The sequence below is a fragment of the Mauremys mutica genome, chromosome 3, assembly GCF_020497125.1.
Source record: "Mauremys mutica isolate MM-2020 ecotype Southern chromosome 3, ASM2049712v1, whole genome shotgun sequence".
NCBI lineage: Eukaryota > Metazoa > Chordata > Testudines > Geoemydidae > Mauremys > Mauremys mutica.
In genome coordinates, this window is record NC_059074.1 from 190,760,983 (window position 1) to 190,780,123 (window position 19,141).

General features: G+C 44.0%; 1 protein-coding gene across 4 annotated transcripts in view; it reads right to left on the minus strand.

Moving 5' to 3' along the window:
* Positions 1-349: 349 nt before the first annotated feature.
* Positions 350-19,141, minus strand: part of XPO1 (exportin 1) — an 82,674-nt gene continuing 63,882 nt past the window's right edge. For all 4 annotated transcript variants that reach the window (XM_045010276.1, XM_045010274.1, XM_045010275.1 and 1 more), the window contains 9 exons: positions 13,722-13,856; positions 12,608-12,791; positions 10,907-11,013; positions 10,250-10,444; positions 4,946-5,114; positions 2,076-2,210; positions 1,811-1,970; positions 1,635-1,731; positions 350-680 (listed from right to left, as the gene is read on the minus strand). In XM_045010276.1, coding sequence (XP_044866211.1) covers positions 534-680; positions 1,635-1,731; positions 1,811-1,970; positions 2,076-2,210; positions 4,946-5,114; positions 10,250-10,444; positions 10,907-11,013; positions 12,608-12,791; positions 13,722-13,856 — 1,329 coding nt within the window. In that variant the 3' untranslated portion in view covers positions 350-533. The remainder of the gene's footprint in view (positions 681-1,634; positions 1,732-1,810; positions 1,971-2,075; positions 2,211-4,945; positions 5,115-10,249; positions 10,445-10,906; positions 11,014-12,607; positions 12,792-13,721; positions 13,857-19,141) is intronic.

The following is a 19,141-nucleotide window of genomic DNA, read 5'->3' on the forward strand; positions in this document are numbered from 1 at the left end:
ACTTGTCATATTACTTGTAAATACATGTAGCCTAGCCTTACCATTCAGTCCAAAAGCTGCTAACTGTTCAGGTAATGCAGCACTATACTCCTCTGCTTAACAATCAACTCAGTATGTTTTACTCATTATCTTTTCTTCTAGACTGCAGGGCAGGTTAGAAAGAAAATGATCCCCTCATTAAAAATTGATACTTTCACAGGAAAAATGTGTAATTTTGAAATAGACTTAACAAGGTATGTTTTACCTCTCTTTTCCCCGTAGCCACAAAATGGGCATGAAGTATTTTCTTTTAAAATGCCTTAATTCTCAACTTCATGCAAATCTAAATAAAGATGACCAAAACAAAAGCTTAAACAATGGAAGGATATTTCACAGAAAATTTCTTATACAAAAAACACATAAGAAAAAGGGCCACTAGGTGACATTTTAATTTACAAATTGGCATCATTTTGGTCAATATCCAAGTGCTGTTTTCTTCTACCACAACAAAGCAGCTGTACAGAAAGAAAACTGCATAACTGGTTTTATGCATTTTAATCACACATTTCCTCAGGAATTTCATGTGGATTAAGGATGCCAGGTACAGACATCTGAAGCTTATGTTTCTCCTCCTGAGCCTGTCGAAGGGCTGTTTCTCTTTCTTCCAGGAATAAATCGGATGTGTCTTCACCTGCAAATTCCTACACAAATAAGTAGTTTAGTTAGTTCAATGTAAGTGTTTTGAAATCCAAGAATAAAATGTAAGAAGTTTCCAAAACCCAGACATTTTATATATAAATATGAAAAATCAATTTCACACGTGACTGTCAGAACCAGAATTTTTAAAAAATAATTTTCTTATGCAACAGTTGTTGCCACTAAAGCCTAAATCATTATAATGAATGTAGTCGCACCCTGCATGATATTTTCATTTTCACTAGCTGCTGCAGGTGGGGATACCAGCCTCATCTTTTGAGTGGTCAGCATTTGGGGTCCCATTGAAATGTAGGCATTACAACATCAAAATGTTAGAACTTGAATCTACATTGTAATTCTATTTAAGATACTTTACTGAGGGACATTCCTTCCTTTAATTATCTCTTGAATGCCAACTTTTATTTCTATATTTTTTTTAAAGGAAATAAAATGGAATCCTGACTCTAGGAGATACAAAAAACAAAAAAGTTTAGGCTCCTGAGGACTGAAATGCTTAGGCTATCCCAAGTTAAATATAGGGGAAGCTGGGTGAAATATAATAGCCTGTGATATACAGGAGGATCAGACTAGAAGATCTAATGGTCCCTTCTGGCCTTAAACTATGGAACTATTCCAAAACCAGGATTGCAATATGGCCTCTATTTAAAAATGGGCTTACTACACATCTCCCAGTTTGGAAAGATTCACAGCTGCATAGAAATCCATAAGGTGCATCAATCCATTCTCTTGGTCTAAGTAGTCTAAGGCAACAGGCATTTCTCTGCACCCTTACTGAAGTGGCCAATAGTCAAGACTGTGGCCCTACAACTCTGAGATGGTGAATTATAAAAACACGCTGACCTGTTGCATGACTTTTCATAAGTGATGAACCAGCCTCTTCCGTTTTGAACACCACATTCAACAGTCATTTAAAATTTACGCTAACATTCCAAACATACCTTAATTTGGACCAGGAAATCCCTAAGGTGTTCCTTGAAAGCAGGAATATCCTGATTTAAACTGAAGAGTCCTGTTACAAATAGCTTAACCTGTGCACTAAGAGTAAAAATACCAATTAGTACATGGGAAACAAGAACCATGCTCAAAAATTTTTTAACAGCCACAGCACACTTACTCTTGCAGATGAGGAAATGCAGATTTAAGAAGATTAGCAACATACTCCTGAATAAACATTTGGTTGTTCAATGGATTTCCAGGGTTTAAAGGTGTACTTATTTTTCCTTCTTCTACTAAATTGAACATGTATGCAAGAATCGATGCATGCATTGTCAAACCTGCATATGTAAAACAGAAATGAAATTACTTGTTACTCAAAATAAATTCCTTTATTGTTTAAATGATTGCTGTACTGTTTCCCTCAACCTCAAGCACACTCTTACCAGCAGTATGTGAAGTGTCTGTTACAACAGAAAAAATATGCTGAAGAATGTCACAGAAATAAGTCTGATAAAAACTCTGAGCAGCAGCCTCTTCTTGTGCAACGTTTTGTAATAGAGTATAAAGTATCTGAAGACCTGAAAGAAAGCAAAAGGTAAAAGATTTTGGTCATTTTCACCATTAGCTTTCCTTTCCAGAAAAAATTACATATAATCAAGTTCAGATTTGTGCAAAGAGAAGTCTGACCTAGACAGAACTACGCGAACCAATATGGAAAGATTTTCCAGGAATTTCTTCAAGTAGCTACCATATTTTTGTGGATTTGTTATGTTTACTAATCATCAGCACCTCAGGCCCTTACCAAACAAAAATCGTCCACTTAAGTGATACCTTTGCTGTGATAGCGTATATTTAATTGCAATAATCACATAAAAGCAGGTCAAGTAAAGCCGACTAGAAACGCCTAAAATTTTTGTTGTTGGAATTTGCTGATATCTAAATGTTTTGCAGAAATGGTTAGATTTAGTCAAACTTCCAAAGAAATCCAGATTTCCTGCAATCTCCCCGCTTGGCTTCTCCACAGTCCATCTGGTGGTCTGCTGAGACCAGGCTTCTAGGGTCCACAGCTCTTGGGCAACCTGCCAGGCACTTTCCTAGAGGGAAAGGACCCCATGGCTTCTAGACTTCTGGGGCCAGGCAGATTCCTGACTCTGGGAGTTGAGCAGCTATAGGATCCCTTGCTCCCAAGCTCCTCAGCAAACCACCAGGCGGGCTGTGGCCCAGCTGGCACTCAGGCTCCCCCCTTTAATTCACCATAAGGTTGAAGAAGGGCTGGAAACCTCAACTCCTGGAACTCTCAGAGCTGGCACTCCCTGGCTCCCTGTCAGTTGGACTACCAAGGACCTAGATGCATCCAGGCTCCCCACATGCCAGGCTGCAGCGGAGCCAGGAACCTTGGAAGCCATGGTAGCTAAGACTGGAAATGACAGTTCTTGTCAGGTTCACTGCTGCCCTGAAAATTGACTAGACTCCTGTCATTTTCAATCCACAGCAGCCATGACTTTTCAGGGTCCCTGGTTCTGCTGCAGTGACCAGACAGACAGCTGGGGACCTCAGACAGCATATTTCATTTTGGAATCACCACATTTTGCTCTTCCAAAACAAAACATTATATGATTTCAGTTCTGATTTCTAAGTTTTTGGCTTTTTGTTCCAATTTGGGATAATAAAATTTCTGAAAATTAAGTAGTTTTTGCAGAACTGAAATTTGGTTTCCCATTCAGCTCTACCACCAACCACCATCATTAACATTACAAAAATGGCAAACACCAAGCTCCCTCCATCACTACTGTTCGGCAACAATTTGGAGAACAACCCTATAGTTAGATACTTATTTAAAAACAGATAACCTCATCAGACCTTGCCTCTCTCTCTATACAACAGGCTGCATTGCCTAAAATGGGGGAGAAGTCTAAGGTCTGTGTAGGGATATTAAAGAAGGTACTAACATGATTCCCCCAAGTGACAGTGACCCCCCCGGTTCACCAAGTACAAAAAGCCCCCCAGGTTCACCAAGTACAAAAATCTTTTAAGTTCTTATGTTAAAACTTGTAAGCTCCTGTCTGCAGAAAACACTGATTGTATCTGTCCTGTGAAAGATACTCTATTACTATGTAAAACTTACAAACAAGTTAATTGACTTTGTTCTTGAAGTAAACACTATGCTAGCCTTAAGATGTAACTGATACAATGTAAACAAACAGACTCCCACCCTCTGTGATTACAGGACCGGGAATCTCATAGGAATTAACACATACCCCAAAAGTGGTGGAGACAGTAAATTAAAATATAGTTAAGCTATGGAATGTATGTTGATGAATGTTTGATGTACATGAATGGTTAGGGAGGTGCCAGCCTGGAAAGGATCCATCGGCCGAAGAATGTGTCAAGTGGACCACCAGACAACACCTGGAGGGTAAACTGGGATCCACCCCAAACACCTGGAAGGAATGTGCCATCTGCTAACTGAGCCAACAACAGCAGGATGAAACAGTTCCCATAGACTAACACAGGAATTAATTCCTATAAAAATGGACTCTAAAAACTCCGGACTTTGAGTCCCTGGTTCTGCTGCCAACCTCCAAGAGCATCAGGTGCATCTGACACAGACTCTGCTCCATCCTCATGACCAAGATACCTGGCCAGTAACTTGGCATGAGCAACTTCTAAGCTGGTAACTATAACACCTATACAGAACCTGAATGGATGATTGTGTGAATGAAGTGTGTGTGTGTGTGTGTGTGTGTAAGGAATAAGTAGTAAAACAACCTTGTTTGCTTTTATTTTTTGCCTTATTATATTTACAATAAATGTGGCCTCTTTGCCTTATCCCTCTTAATAAGATCCTGCTGGTTTTTATTATATTGGTATAACATTTGTTAGTCTTCCAGTGTATTTGAAGATACTCGGATGGCCTGCACCAGCATCTCCAGACATCTCCCCCTTTCTGAGGAACTCCCTTCTAGTCCCAATATGGATGCCTCCTATTGGGGTTTCCTTCTTGTTGAAGGGTGGGGAGCTACAAGAAAGGAAAGGAAGCCAGCAAGGGGAGCAACAACAACAGGTACCCTCTCCTGGCTGTAGGACACTTGCATTCAAATATTTTAGCTTTATACACCTGGACACAGCAGAAGCCTGTGAAAATAATGACTAATGGAAAATATTGATACAATATAGCAATACCACCTCCACAAATATATATTTCCCTAAGTTGATCTACATATCACATACTCCCTCAAAATATAAAATTCAGACCTATTAACTGGCTATATTCAAGTTTATAAGTTTAAAAATACAGTAGAACTCTATTCACCTGTATCTGCAACATTTCTCATTGTGTGTTTGAAAGCCCAAATAATAGAATCCAAAACAAGTTTGAACTGTGCAGGTGGAATGGCCAGGAATGCTGGAAAGCAATGAGAATTTACTGCTTGGAGTAGCAAGAAAAAGTTTGTTCTATGTTCAGGATACTCTTCAAAGTCCTAAAAAGAGAAATACATAATGAAATTCCAAGTTCCTTAAGCAGCTATAGTACACACCACTAGCTATCACCATAACAAAAATCTGACCCAGTAGCAGAAACAGCAGCAGCTTTTCAACCCAGGACAGCCTATTTCCTTTTAAAAAATTATTATAAAAGGAAATATTAACAATTTCAGGACAGTATATGGACTCACTGCAATGCTTTTTGACTTAAAGTCTGATTAACTCATCAGAACATAAGATTATCAAATTGAATCATCAGTCAAGCCAAAGTTCTTCTAGTTAACATGTAAGAACTGTGCAAGCCATTCACATACCACTTAAGTTTGTATACAACAGTAAAATACAAGAGTCAGACACTTTGCAGCACAGAAAAGGGGCAGAAAGGATGCAGCAGAAGGGGGAAGGGTAGTTTCACAATATGCTTGCCTTATAGCACCAGGAGCCCATTAGAGTCCCACCGTACAACCGCTACTATTTTGTGAGGTTACATGTTTGGTGTAGCCACAAGGCAGTTACTTTACATAGCATGCTCCCTTCAAATCTGGTGGAAGCTACATTGTTCACTAGTATGCATGAAGATGAGGGGAAGGGTGCAGGAGGAAGCCAATGGTAAATGCCATTGGGAAGACCAGAGTAGAGTAGAGGAGCAGACCCTCTTCCAAGGTGCTCTGGATTCCACGGGGATGGAACCTGATTACACTGATGCTCAGGCTCTACAGGGTTTGAAAACTGTACCCTCCCCCCCCACACACACACACACTTCCTCCCACAAGATTAAACAAGTTTCCCTGAATTTTTCTTCTTTTTGCCTATCAGGATAGCCTATCAGGAAAAAAGGGGACAGCCATTTAGGCCTAATTGTTAACTCCAAACCACACAATCTTTTCCTGCATGCTTAGAGAAATATGAAAACCATAAAGGAGAATAAAAGGACTTTGGAACAGTTTGTAAGAACATGATAAACACAGTTACAATTTTAAAAAAATTGGAGAAATGTTCAGGCAATATTCTAGAAACAGGTCTGAGGATAGCATGACTCCAAAGTATGTTTTTCCTCTTAGAAAAAAGCTCTCTAGCGTTTATAAGCTACTAAATAAACAAGACCCCTAGGAGCAGGTTAACAATCTGTGGCTCATACAATGAATTACTGTATTTTCTCACAATGGGGTATCACTTTTCACAAAGATTCAAGGGCTAATCATTACAAAATTATGACTGGAGTCTTATTCACCTGACAGCTGAAGGAAGAGCTAGGACAATGTTCCAGTTCCATGAGTATCAAAACCTTAGTTGCTTTTCATTAGTAACGTAAGTCTTGTCACAATCCACAAAGAGGTAACCTGATATGTGGCTCAGAAACAGCACCAACTCTGGTATTAAAATTTTGGAAATTATTTCTGGCCATTTCTTACTTTGTATACTACCTTTCTAATAGTGCTTCTCACTCTGACATTTCAAATGTTATGAAATTATGTACATATCACTATAGGTTATACCATAAGGATTTAATCACACAAGGTATTTTACCACATAACTGCTCTAAGGATAAGTTGTTTTTCTTAGCTTCCAAAAATGGAGGACTAGCAAGTAGTTCTTATTTAGAAGTCTTTGGAAGTTTAATGCCGTGGTTCCCAACTGTGATCTACAGGAACCTAAAATGTCATAAGGCTGACTCCGACTAGCTTCCTGCTGTACAGACTTATAAGCTCTTAATTGCAAGTTCCCTTTCAAAAAGCCAGATCATTAATCAAAAATTTCAGTCTTGGGAGGCTAAAAGTGAGATGTGTAAATCCACATTAAGGCACCTATGTTCAAAAAAAGTAAGCTCATTAGGGACTTAAAATAAAATCAATACTTCCTTAATTTCTTAACCACATAAGCACTTGCTGCAGGAATGTTAAATAATTTCAAAAAGGAGGGAGGTGGTCCACAAGACACTATTCAGATGGGGGTCACTATGAAAAAAAATTGAGAACCCCAATGTGTTGACATTTGGGGCTGGATTCACAAAAGCACTTATGCCCTTAAGTCCCAGAATCAGGCCCCACTGATTCACAAAACCCCAGTTAATGGCCTCTGAACCCTGTAGACACCTGAAATCATTTGGCACTTGAATTATTGCAGTAAATATTCCCTAGGTGTCTATGTTTCTGCCTCTGAGCATGTGTTGTACAGCCTCATGCTAGAAGTCTGGATGCCTAAGACTCAGAGCAATGCACAAACTGGGAGAAAGTAAGTGTTCCTCAACTTAGCTTCTCTCTGGGGCCCGATCCAATAAGCGTGCTCAGCCCTAACTTACTACATTGAATCCCTATAGGTGAGCTTGCATAAAAACAGCCAGTAGTTGGGAAGGGGAGACCCTCCCTCATAACTTTTAGCCCACTGGTTAGGGTACTCACCGGAGATGTGAGAGACCACTGGTTCAAGCCACTCTCTCTCCCCACTGACAGGGAGAAGGGATTTGAACAAGAATTGCTGCTTGAGTGAGTGATCTAGCCACTAGGCAATAAGGTATTCCAATATAGGGATTTCTTTAGTCTCTCCTGATGACAGTGTTCCACTGTGGAGCAGGAGAACTGGTCCTAGGTCTCCCTACCTCTCAAGTACGCTAATCACCAGGCTATAGACCAGGGGTAGCAACCTACGGCACTCGTGCCGAATGTGGCACGCGAGCTGATTTTCAGTGGCACTCACACTGCCCAGGTCCTGGCCACCCGTCCAGGGGGCTCTGCATTTTAATTTAATTTTAGATGAAGCTTCTTAAACATTTTAAAAACCTTATTTACTTTACATACAACAATAGTTTAGTTATATATTATAGACTTATAGAAAGAGACCTTCTAAAAACTTTAAAATGTATTACTGGCACGTGAAACCTTAAATTAGAGTGAATAAATGGAGACTCGGCGCAGCACTTCTGGAAGGTTGCTGACCCCTGCTATAGATACACTCATGCTTGCTCTCTTTGGCCCAATGATTCTTTTCAATATTTATGCACAGTGCAACAGTTCACCATTGGGCTGAAGAGAGTAGAAGTATAAGAATGACTCTATAGACTGATGGTTAGAGCACTCACAGGAGGAACAGCTTCACAGGAGAGACTGAGGATATCTTAGAGCTGAGTCGCTATGGCATATCTCTGAAAAGTGGCAGATGTCTGTTCAAATCCCTTCTCCCCCTCAGATGATGGTGGGAGGACCTGAACTGGGGATATCCCAGATCCCAAGTGAGAAAAATTGAGGGAGCCCCCCCCCCCGCTTACAAAAACAGCATAGGCACCTAACACCAAGAGAGGGTCTGCAGCTGAGAATCCCAAACAGAGGGAGGTGCCTCACCACAGCCTAGACCCAGGCACCTATCTCCAACTGGGGCGAGGCTAAGTACATATCCCTCAGTTTAACACCTCCCACTGGCTACCTTAGGAGGCGCCTCCTGGCTTTTGTGAATCCCATTCTGAGGGGCCTCTCTCTCCCCATTCATTGTAAAGGGAGCCAGGCCACCTAACTCAGGCTTTGTGAATACCAGTGATTTTCTAGGCACCTAAAAGTGATGCATGAGGACACTCAGCATCATGCCGAAGGGTAAGTCTATACAGCAATGTAAGCCTGGGCTTGAACCCAGGCTCTAGCCTAACTCCCCCCTTGCACCCACACATCAATTGTGCTAACCTTGGGCTTGGACCTAGGATCCCAGGACCTTGCAAGACTGGAGGGAGAACCTAGGGGCCAAGCCCTATTACTTTCCTGTGTGCACGTGGCCCTGGCTTTACTTGGCTCCCAGAAGTCCTCCAGATGTATCCCAGAGTTCCCAGCGACAGAGTAGGAGCACTGCAAACAGCCAGTGCAGTGGCTGCACCATTACTGCCTGGCTGAGCGTGCTTCCTGTTCCTGCCTTTCTCTCAGTGATGGCAGTTCCTGCTCTGGCTCCTTCTCGCTGCTATGTGGAGCTTGCAGGGAACAAAGGTGACAGGCAGGAGGCAGCTTCTGGCTGCCAGGATGTTGGAGTTTAGCCCTCCCCTGGCCGTGTTGAGCCAGGAGCTCTGCTGCTGCCCCTCCCTGCAGGGCAGCCGCTTGGTCTGAGTCCGCTCTGTCCCTTGCTCCTTGTGCCCAGGCAGCATGGACTATGAGAGCAGTGAGTGGGAGCCAGACCAAAAAACTTCCCCCAGCCTTCCAGGGATCCCTTATCCCTGTCTCCCAGGGTGTGGCAGGGGCAGGAATAAGGAATCCCTGGGAGGGTGCTGGAGGACACTGCACCCCAATTCCTGTGGATACACTTCATCGCTCCGCAGCGAGCAACAGCCAGGATGGGGTGCATGTGTCATTTTCTTCTGAAAACTACATTATCTTATTTCAAAATAAACTAACCAACCAAAAACTCCTTAACTGAACATACCATTTTAAAAATTAAGAATTGTAAAGTTTCATTTTAATAGTTGACAGTCATGGAGACTGATGTCCTCATTATCGTTAGAACAGGCGCACATGAGCATTTTCCTGCCAGTGTGACTCAACCTAGAGCTGGAGACTACATGGTAATTCAGTATAAAGCCTTCTGAGACTGCAGTCATTCTACTGAGATAGCCACCAAAGGAGCTTATTATGCAGTTTATGTACTCGTGTGCTCCTTATGGGCACCTTAATCTCATCAATAGCACTATCACAGTTTGGAAACAGGGTGGGAAGTAGCATTTTCCCACAATGCACCACATTCCCAGTGCTAGAATTTTGACACAGGGTGGTGGGTGTGCTAGGCACTATAGGATAGGGTCTGTGTGCTGCATCATGGGCGCCAGAGCCCTAGGTTCATGCACAGGTCAGAAAATTCAGGGTTAAAATGCAGTGTAGATGCTGAAGCCCAGGGTTCCCTGACACTGGTCAGCTGACGCAAGTCCCACCAACCCTAGGTTTACATTGCTGTAGAGACATATCCTAAGTTTCTTTGTGAATATAGTCCTTGGCTCCTATACTTGGGGAAATGCTGTAATATCACCTATCACGGTCATATCTGTATAATCAGTAGCAATAGCCAACTCCCTAGTAGGCTTTGTGGAATGTCTGATTCTCTTATTTGGTTGGTTTTATGTGATGTATTATGGAGACTGTAGATATCCAAACAAAAGATTACCACTTACCTTATTGATCATATTTAACGTGCATTCAAAAACAGCATCAAATATCTGAGGTATTTCAGCAGTAATGTGTCCCCCCAATTTATTTACAATGATAGCCATTGTACTGAGTACTTCAGGTTCTCTAGCAGCTGGAACATTTCTCTGGTAATCAATGAGAACTGCATCCAACAAAGGAGGAACAAAGTTTTCAGCTACCTGGTAAAGAAAGCAGAACATTGTTAGACATCTAAAAGATTGTCTACAATAACTGCATAATTAATGCTTTGTAGCAGAGTATGAGTTATTTTAGATACCTACAAATAATTTAGGTCCTAAATGCATTTTTAAAAAGGAGCTTGCCAAATATGTACATGCATATTACTTTTCCTGTAACCAGCAGTGACCCCTTTAGAATTATTTCTACCCTAGTAATCATTGTTTTAGATTACTGATCATGTAGATCCATTTATTAAATCTATTAAATCCTCTCAGATATAGCTCATACAATTGTTGCAATATCACTTTATTATGTAAATCTCACTCGGGCCTCCTGAAAATGAGTTGCTATGACAAAAGCAGCGCGTCTTAATTATATTTTTGTTCTGCTGTAAAGATTGTAGATTTCTCCCAGAGTGTCTTATTTATGAATATTGCTAGTTACTTTAAAAATCCACTTACCATCTGAGGATCGTTGGACCTGCTCACCCAACCAGAAATTAGTTTTAGAGTTTCCCTTTTTACTGTCCTCATACTTCTAATCAGAGGTTGTTTCGTAACCATTTCACCTGAAAAATTTTTAAATTTTATTACAACTCAATTAAAAAGGGTTTATTGATATTTGAATATACGAAAACTGACTTTTTACACAGAAGTTTTATGCCAAGTTGTTGTCAATCCTACACTTCATTTAGCAGCTCACGCTCTTTGTACGTGCCTATCCTATGCACCAAGTAGTCTCTCATTGGGAAAATATTACATCAGTTCTAATCTCCATTCCTTTTCACGCAATGCCCTACGTATTTTGGTCTCCTTCCTTTTGCCCTGTCTGTGGCATATGATGTCACAAGAGCAAGTCAAAGGGATTATGACCGTGCAATATAACTGCTAATCTGCTACAGTATACTACCAATGGCAGGCAGACATGCTCAAAACAGCCTCCAGCTGTGATTTTATTACATTACACCTTCCAACCTATACATACTATGAAACACTCTGTTTAGGAGCAGATGTACATGATTGGCCAGTTAGTTGCCCTCTCCCCCTATCATCTGTCCAGAGCTTGCAGGACCTCCACACAATCTACAATTGATTGGAGTGGGTCTTGCTTTACAGTCCTACAGACATTTGTCAGAACTATGTTAAGTCCTGAGACAGGTGATATCCAAAACTATGGGATTACCCAGTAGTTGCAAATCCAGCACTACACCCCTACAGATAGAGCTTCAAGAAGTACCTAGCAATAACTTCTGAACTTCATAACTACACGTTTCTTGGCAAGGACAACTGCTGGCCTTTGGAGCTGCAAAGAATCAAAGATATACTCTCTGGTATTGAAGGCTTCACAGAGATCAATTGTACAGAAACTCTATAAACATCAAGTACTACAACTCTACTCACTATTCATCTGTGCAAGTTCTACCTGTATTATGTAATGAATTTGTACATTCCCAAATACCAGCATATGGGTAGCACCGATTGGTACAGCAGAGATGGAAAAGCCTTTAATTGCTCTATTAGAACGTCCTATGGCGCATCAAGGGGAAAGCAAGACCTGTTCCCAAACTACTGTAACCAACCTACCTCTGTTGAGAGAAAGCACCTTATATGTAATATTTGTATTTTTGTTTGACAGAAATGCTATGCAACTGTTAATTTCTTTCCAGCAATAACTTTTGATTTATAAAGTCTAGGCCCTGAATTTCAGTACAGATCATTTATTCAGAAGACAAAAGGCTCTTATGTAGCAGCAAAATATTAGCTTAACATATTAGCACTTTTCAAACAGGATAACTGAAGAATGAAAAGGAAATTCTTGGCTCTGATTTAAAGAAACTACAATAAGCCAAATTTTCAAGTGTGCGTTTTATTGCAAAATATGGGATGAGTTTTCACTTCCACAGAAAAATATTTACTGTGTTTTACAACCCCACAATTTTTCTTATTCATAGTTTAACAGTACCAACTCTTTTTCCATCAAGAGATGACAGAAGTTTATCTGAATATAAAGGCCAATAAATCTCTCATTAATCTGAAAGGCCAATATAAAGTTAAGTAAGCTATTTCCTACAATAAGCACGTGGTTATTTATTGATTAAAAGGAAATAGTAAGAGTAGATGGTATTATTCCCATTTTGTTAGAAATAACATGGAAATTCTTACCATTAGCCTGAATAGCTGCAGAAATATTTTCACTTAGGCACTTGTACACATTCAGCATATCTAAATAAATTCTTCCAAGCTGTATCACAAAGGGGTGTCCGACTGCTTTACATGCTCTTACATTTGTTTTCAGAATGCTACCCAGCTGTTTAACTGTTTCAGGATCCTTTAGAATATCAACATTCTATTGAAGAATAGTAATTAAGTTAGTCTCATTAACTGAACAAAACTGAGCTTCTGGTAATTTTTTATGAAATAAAAATTCAGTCAGTCAGTCATTTCAAACATTTACCCTATCAATGTGTTAAGACTATCTCACTGCAGGAGACAGCACCTATACTGCTGCTGTGGCTCATGGCACTTAGTGATGGCAAGAGCGACAATGGGATGAAATTGGGATTACTTCAATATCGCTTTTCTGGAGAAGTATCATGTACATGAGGAGCAGTACAAGTATAATCCCAAAAGAAGGAAGAACATAAGGACAGGGGAATGGGAGAAGAGGCACATGAGAAGGTAAAAAAAAAAAAAAAGTGAGAAGAAACAATGGTCCAATGGCAGAATAAGAGATAGAGAACAAAGCTTGTTCTTGTCACAGCAGGGATCTGCATAAGAAAAACAGGTCTCTTACTTTCCTTCACAAAAAGGAGGATTGCTCTTCAGTGCATAGCTATTAGCAGTGGCTGGAGGAGAAGACAATCCTCCTACTTGGAGTAGTGTTACAGTAAATGTGTGGTGCACGTGAACAGGGGGGGGGGAGGAGGAGAAGTAGATCTCTTTTGAATACACAAATTAAACCCACAAACAGGTAAGCACCATTTTATATTAATACAAGAAATATGCTGCTAAATTCTTTAAAAGAATATATATATATATATTATATAAAATAAAAATAAAAATAAAAACCACTTCCCTTTTGTTCCCCCTCCCCCATTTTCACAATACTTTATCATGCCAATTATCCTACTACCCAATATTTGGCCAGGTACCTCCAGAATTAGTCCATGCAATGCCAGATCAAGCACAAAATTAAACCTTATTAAAAATCAAACATTCAGCAGGATCTCTCTGAACATAAAATACTTAGAAGTTAACATTTCCATGGTGCTCTTACTTTTGTTGCCTGCTGAATTATGCTGTCCCACACTTGATTAGGGAGCAACATGTATTTTTCTATCAGATGCTCCTGTACAGTTTGGTCAGTCTGTGCCCCAATCATGTATCCAACAGCTTCATAGAATGTATGCACCTGATTTGAACAAGAAACAAGTGAGATAGGAAGGGAAGTTTTCAGAGTTAAGACCTAATGTTAAAACACTTCTTTATGCAGCCATTCCTATATCTCTAGTGATAGATGCACAATTTTTAAAAGTTGTTCATGAAGAGTTGAAGCAGAAAGTATGTTTTAACTGAGAATATTCCCAACACACACTTTACACCAAACATCAAAATTGACTATTTTTGGATGTTTGCTGGACTCCATTAAAACTCTTTCAAACTTCAGATTCTTTCATCAGGTTTGTTTGCAGGTTCCCAGTTTTTTTTTTAAACAACAAGGTTTATATCAAACTGGGGTATCGGGTGTACAGCAGGGAGGAAGGCCTGTTTTAACAAATCCTATGAGGTCCGTCAAAGTAAGGTACCTGTCCTACTGACTCAGTAAACTATACAGTGTAGTGTACTGTAGGGAAAAATGGAGAGGAAATGGGGAAACAAATATTGAAATTTTGACACATTTAAAAACTGTTTAGAAAGAACACTTAACATGGGTAAAAGTATTTTATTCAGTCCTTCTCCATGCACCCCATTTACCTCCCTCCTCTCCTTTCATATCCCCACTCCTTTGCATCACCTTCATCTTCCTTTCACATTCTATCAGTCTGTCTTCCCCATCCTTATTCTGCATCCCTCCGAGAGCCACACATTGCAAGACCAGGGAGCTCAGATGCATGACACCTAATTCCCTTTTAGTACATGTCTCCCTCCAATTTCTTTTAGGGTACATTTGGAGGGTGATTAAAAAAATCACTTACAATGGGAAGCTAATTATATCTTTCAACTATGGAGTGGCTATCACCACTCCCTAAACTAGATCTTCCCCAGATGCTAAGCCATTTTACCCACAGAGAAAGTTGCAAGAATCACTGCTACAACATATACAGTAAGTTTGTGTTTGTCTCTAGTTTTATCAAACTATGGTTCCCATTTGGCATAATATGTACTGTTTGTTTTACCTGTATTCTTGAACATTTCAGTAGTTGCATGATGTTGGTGGGATACTACTCTATGCCATGTTAAAATCATTAACAAATAAAAACAATTAGGTGGAAAATGTTTGAATAATTTTTGGGATAAACATTTTAACAGAACTTAATTCTTGTTAAAGAAATAAATGGGAACCCATTAAACCCACTTAATCTCCTGGAGAGGAGGAAGAATGAAGTCTGCTGAAGGATGTTAATTAAACCCCCACACAATGACATACGCATTCTTCTAGTGCCACAGGATTATGCCCTACCAGCAAGACTAGGAAACAGAAAAGACGGTTACTCACCGTAGTAACTGTTGTTCTTCGAGATGTGTTGCTCTTATCCACTCCAGTCAGGTGTGCGCGCCGCGCGTGCACGGCTCTTCGGAACATTTTTACCCTAGCAACTCCAGCGGGCCGCTGGGCGCCCCCTGGAGTGGCGCCGCTATGGCACTGGATATATACCCCAGCCGGCCCATCCGCTCCTCAGTTCCTTCTTGCCGGCTACTCCGACAGTGGGGAAGGAGGGCGGGTCTGGAATGGATAGGAGCAACACATCTTGAAGAACAACAGTTACTACGGTGAGTAACCGTCTTTTCTTCGAGTGATTGCTCCTATGCATTCCAGTCAGGTGATTCCCAAGCCTTACCTAGGCGGTGGGGTCGGAGTGAGACGTGGCAGAGTGTAAGACTGCTGAGCCGAAGGCTGCATCGTCTTGAGATTGTTGCACCAACGCGTAGTGGGAAGCGAAGGTGTGGACAGAAGACCAGGTGGCTGCTCTACAGATGTCCTGGATGGGAACATGGGCCAGGAAGGCGGCAGACGAGGCCTGCGCTCTCGTCAAGTGAGCAGTGAGGCGGCATGCAGGCACGCGAGCAAGCTCGTAGCATGTCCGGATACATGCCGTCACCCAGGAGGAAATCCTTTGAGAGGAGATTGGTTCGCCTTTCATGCGATCGGCAACCGCTACGAACAGCTGGGTCGAACGCCGGAAGGGCTTCGTCCTCTCGATATAAAAAGCGAGAGCCCTGCGGATGTCCAGGGTATGAAGCTGTTGCTCCCGAGGGGAGGCGTGCGGCTTTGGGAAGAAGACCGGGAGGAAGATCTCCTGGTTGAGGTGGAAGGCCGACACCACCTTAGGGAGGAAGGCCGGGTGCGGTCGAAGCTGCACCTTGTCCGCGTGGAAGACAGTATATGGCGGACCAACCGTGAGGGCACGGAGCTTGGACACCCGTCTTGCCGATGTAATTGCGACTAGGAAGGCTATCTTCCAGGAGAGGTAGAGCAGAGAGCACGTGGCCAGAGGCTCGAAGGGCGGTCCCATAAGCTTGGCCAGCATGAGATTTAAATCCCAGGTCGGGGTACAACGCCGCACCGGCGGGTACAAGCAGTCCAGGCCTTTAAGGAAGCGGGAAACCATCTGGTTGGCGAAGATGGTCCGACCTGCCATGGGTGGACAAAGGCGGACACTGCTGCCAGGTGCACCTACAAGGAGGAGACCGCAAGACCTTGCTCCTTAAGGTACCAGAGGTAGTCCAGGATGGAAGGGACAGGGACTACGAAGGGACTGAGGCCTCGTTGATCACACCAGAGCGCGAAACACTTCCATTTTGCAAGGTAGGTGGAGCGAGTGGAAGGCTTTCTGCTCTCTAGCAGGACTTGCTGCACTGCCGCCGAACAGTCCCTCTCTGCATGGGTCAGCCACGCAGGAACCAAGCTCTAAGCTGGAGGGACTGTAGGTCCGGGTGGCGGAGTCTGCCGAAGTCCTGCATGATGAGGTCCGGCCATAACGGGAGGGGAATGGGATCCCGAACGGAGAGCTCGAGCAGCAGGGTGTACCAGTGCTGCCTCGGCCAGGCCAGAGCGACGAGTATGACGTGGGCCCTGTCCCTCCGAAGCTTCAGTAGCACTCGGTGTACGAGCGGGAACGGAGGGAAGGCGTAGAGGAGGTGATCCGTCCAGGAGCAGATGAATGCGTCCGACAGGGAGCCTGGGGAGCGACCCTGGTATGAACAAAACAGATGGCACTTCCTGTTCTCCTTGGAGGCAAACAGGTCTATCTGGGGAAACCCCCACCTCCGGAAAATTGTGTGCACCACATCCGGACGAAGAGACCACTCGTGGGAGAGGAAAGACCTGCTGAGATGGTCGGCCAGCGTGTTCTGCATTCCTGGAAGAAATGACGCTTCCAGGTGAATGGAGTGGGTCACGCAGAAGTCCCACAGGAGCATCGTTTCTGTGCAGAGGAGGGAGGAGCGGGCTCCGCCCTGCTTGTTCACGTAGAACATTGCCGCCGTGTTGTCCGTGAAGACTGCCACGCAGCGGCCTTGCAGACGGGTGTGGAAGGTGTGACACGCTAGGCGGATCGCTTGAAGCTCCCAGACGTTGATGTGGAGAGCGAGCTCTTGTGGTGACCAGAGACCCTGGGTGTGAAGGTCGCCCAGGTGAGCCCCCCCATCCCAACGCCGAGGCATCCGTGGTCAAGGTGACGGAAGGGTGAGGACGACGGAACGGGACTCCTGCACACACGACCTCTGGGTTCAGCCACCAGCTGAGCGAAGCGAGTGTCAGCTTTGTGACGGTGACTACCATGTCTATCGAGTCGCGGTGCGGACGGTATACCGACGCCAGCCAAGATTGAAAAGGGCGAAGGCGGAGCCTCGCGTACGCCGTGACGAACGTACAGGACGCCATGTGGCCCAGGAGGCGCAGGCAGGACCGAACCGTTGTCGTGGGAAAGGTGAGAAGGTCCTGGATGATGGAGACCATCGTCTGGTGCCGAGAGCGAGGGAGGCAGGCCCTGGCCAAAGTGGAGTCGAGAACCGCTCCGATGAACTCCACCCGCTGCGATGGAGCTAGAGTGGACTTCTCGGCATTGATGAGAAGGCCGAGGGACCGAAACAGGGATAGTATCTCTGACATCTGGTCCTTTACCAGCTGTCGGGATGTCCCGCGAACCAGCCAGTCGTCGAGATACGGGTATACATGAATGCGACGACGGCGGAGGGCTGCAGCAACTACTGCCATGCATTTGGTGAAGACCCTTGGCGCGGTGGACAGGCCGAAGGGTAGCACCGCAAACTGGTAGTGCGCACCGTTGACCACAAAACGCAGGTAGCGTCGATGGGGAGGGTAAATCGCGATATGGAAGTACGTGTCCTTCATATCGAGGGCGGCAAACCAGTCTCCCGGATCCAGGGAGGGAATGATGGTCCCCAGGGTGACCATGCGAAACTTGAGCTTGAGCATGTACGCGTTGAGCTCCCGGAGGTCCAATATGGGTCGGAGACCTCCTTTCGCCTTGGGGATGAGAAAATATCGGGAATAGAATCCCCTGCCCCGCATGTCGTGAGGCACCTCCTCTATGGCACCCAAGCTCAACAGAGTCTCGACCTCTTGTAGGAGGAATTGCTCGTGAGAGGGGTCCCTGAAGAGGGACAGGGAAGGCGGGTGGGAAGGAGGGGGCGAAACAAAATGAAGGCGGTAACCAGACTGGATTGTACGAAGCACCCAGCTGTCTGATGTTATTTGGGACCACGCCAGAAGAAAGTGGGAAAGGCGGTTGCAAAATAAACGGGAAGGATCCGGTACAGAGACTGATGGGCCGTCCTCGGGCGTCCCATCAAAAGGCCTGTTTGGGCCCTTGAGGGGCCTTGGAAGGTGCCTGGCTCTGGTTGCGCCTGTTGCCCGACGGTCTACGGCGATTCAGGCCGGGACGCCGGCTATTATAGGGTCGCGACCTAGGCTGATTAAATGGCCGGTAGGGTTGCTGCCGGAATGACCTTCGCTGGGTAGCCAGTGTGTGCATACCCAGAGTGCGAATGGCTATGCGACCGTCCTTCAGGGTCTGAATTCTGGAATCCATCTTTTCAGAAAACAGACCCTGAGTGTCGAAGGGTAGGTCCTGCAAAGTGTACTGCACCTCCGGTGGCAATGTGGATGACTGCAACCAGGAGATGCGCCTCATGGTTACTCCTGAGGCCAGGATTCTAGCACCTGAGTCTGCGGAGTCCAGAATGGCCTGGATGGAGGACCTGGAGGACTTCTTGCCCTCTTCCAGGAGGGCCGTGAACTCTTGGCGCGAGGCTGTTGGGATCAGCTCTGCGAATTTCGCCAGGGACACCATGATGTCAAAGGTGTATCTGGCGAGGAGGGCCATCTGGTTGGCGATCCGGAGCTGGAGACCCCCTGCCGAATAGACCTTTCGGCCCAACAGATCCATGCGCCTCGCTTCCCTAGATTTCGGCGGTGGAGCTGGCTGACCATGCCTCTCCCTGTCGTTGACC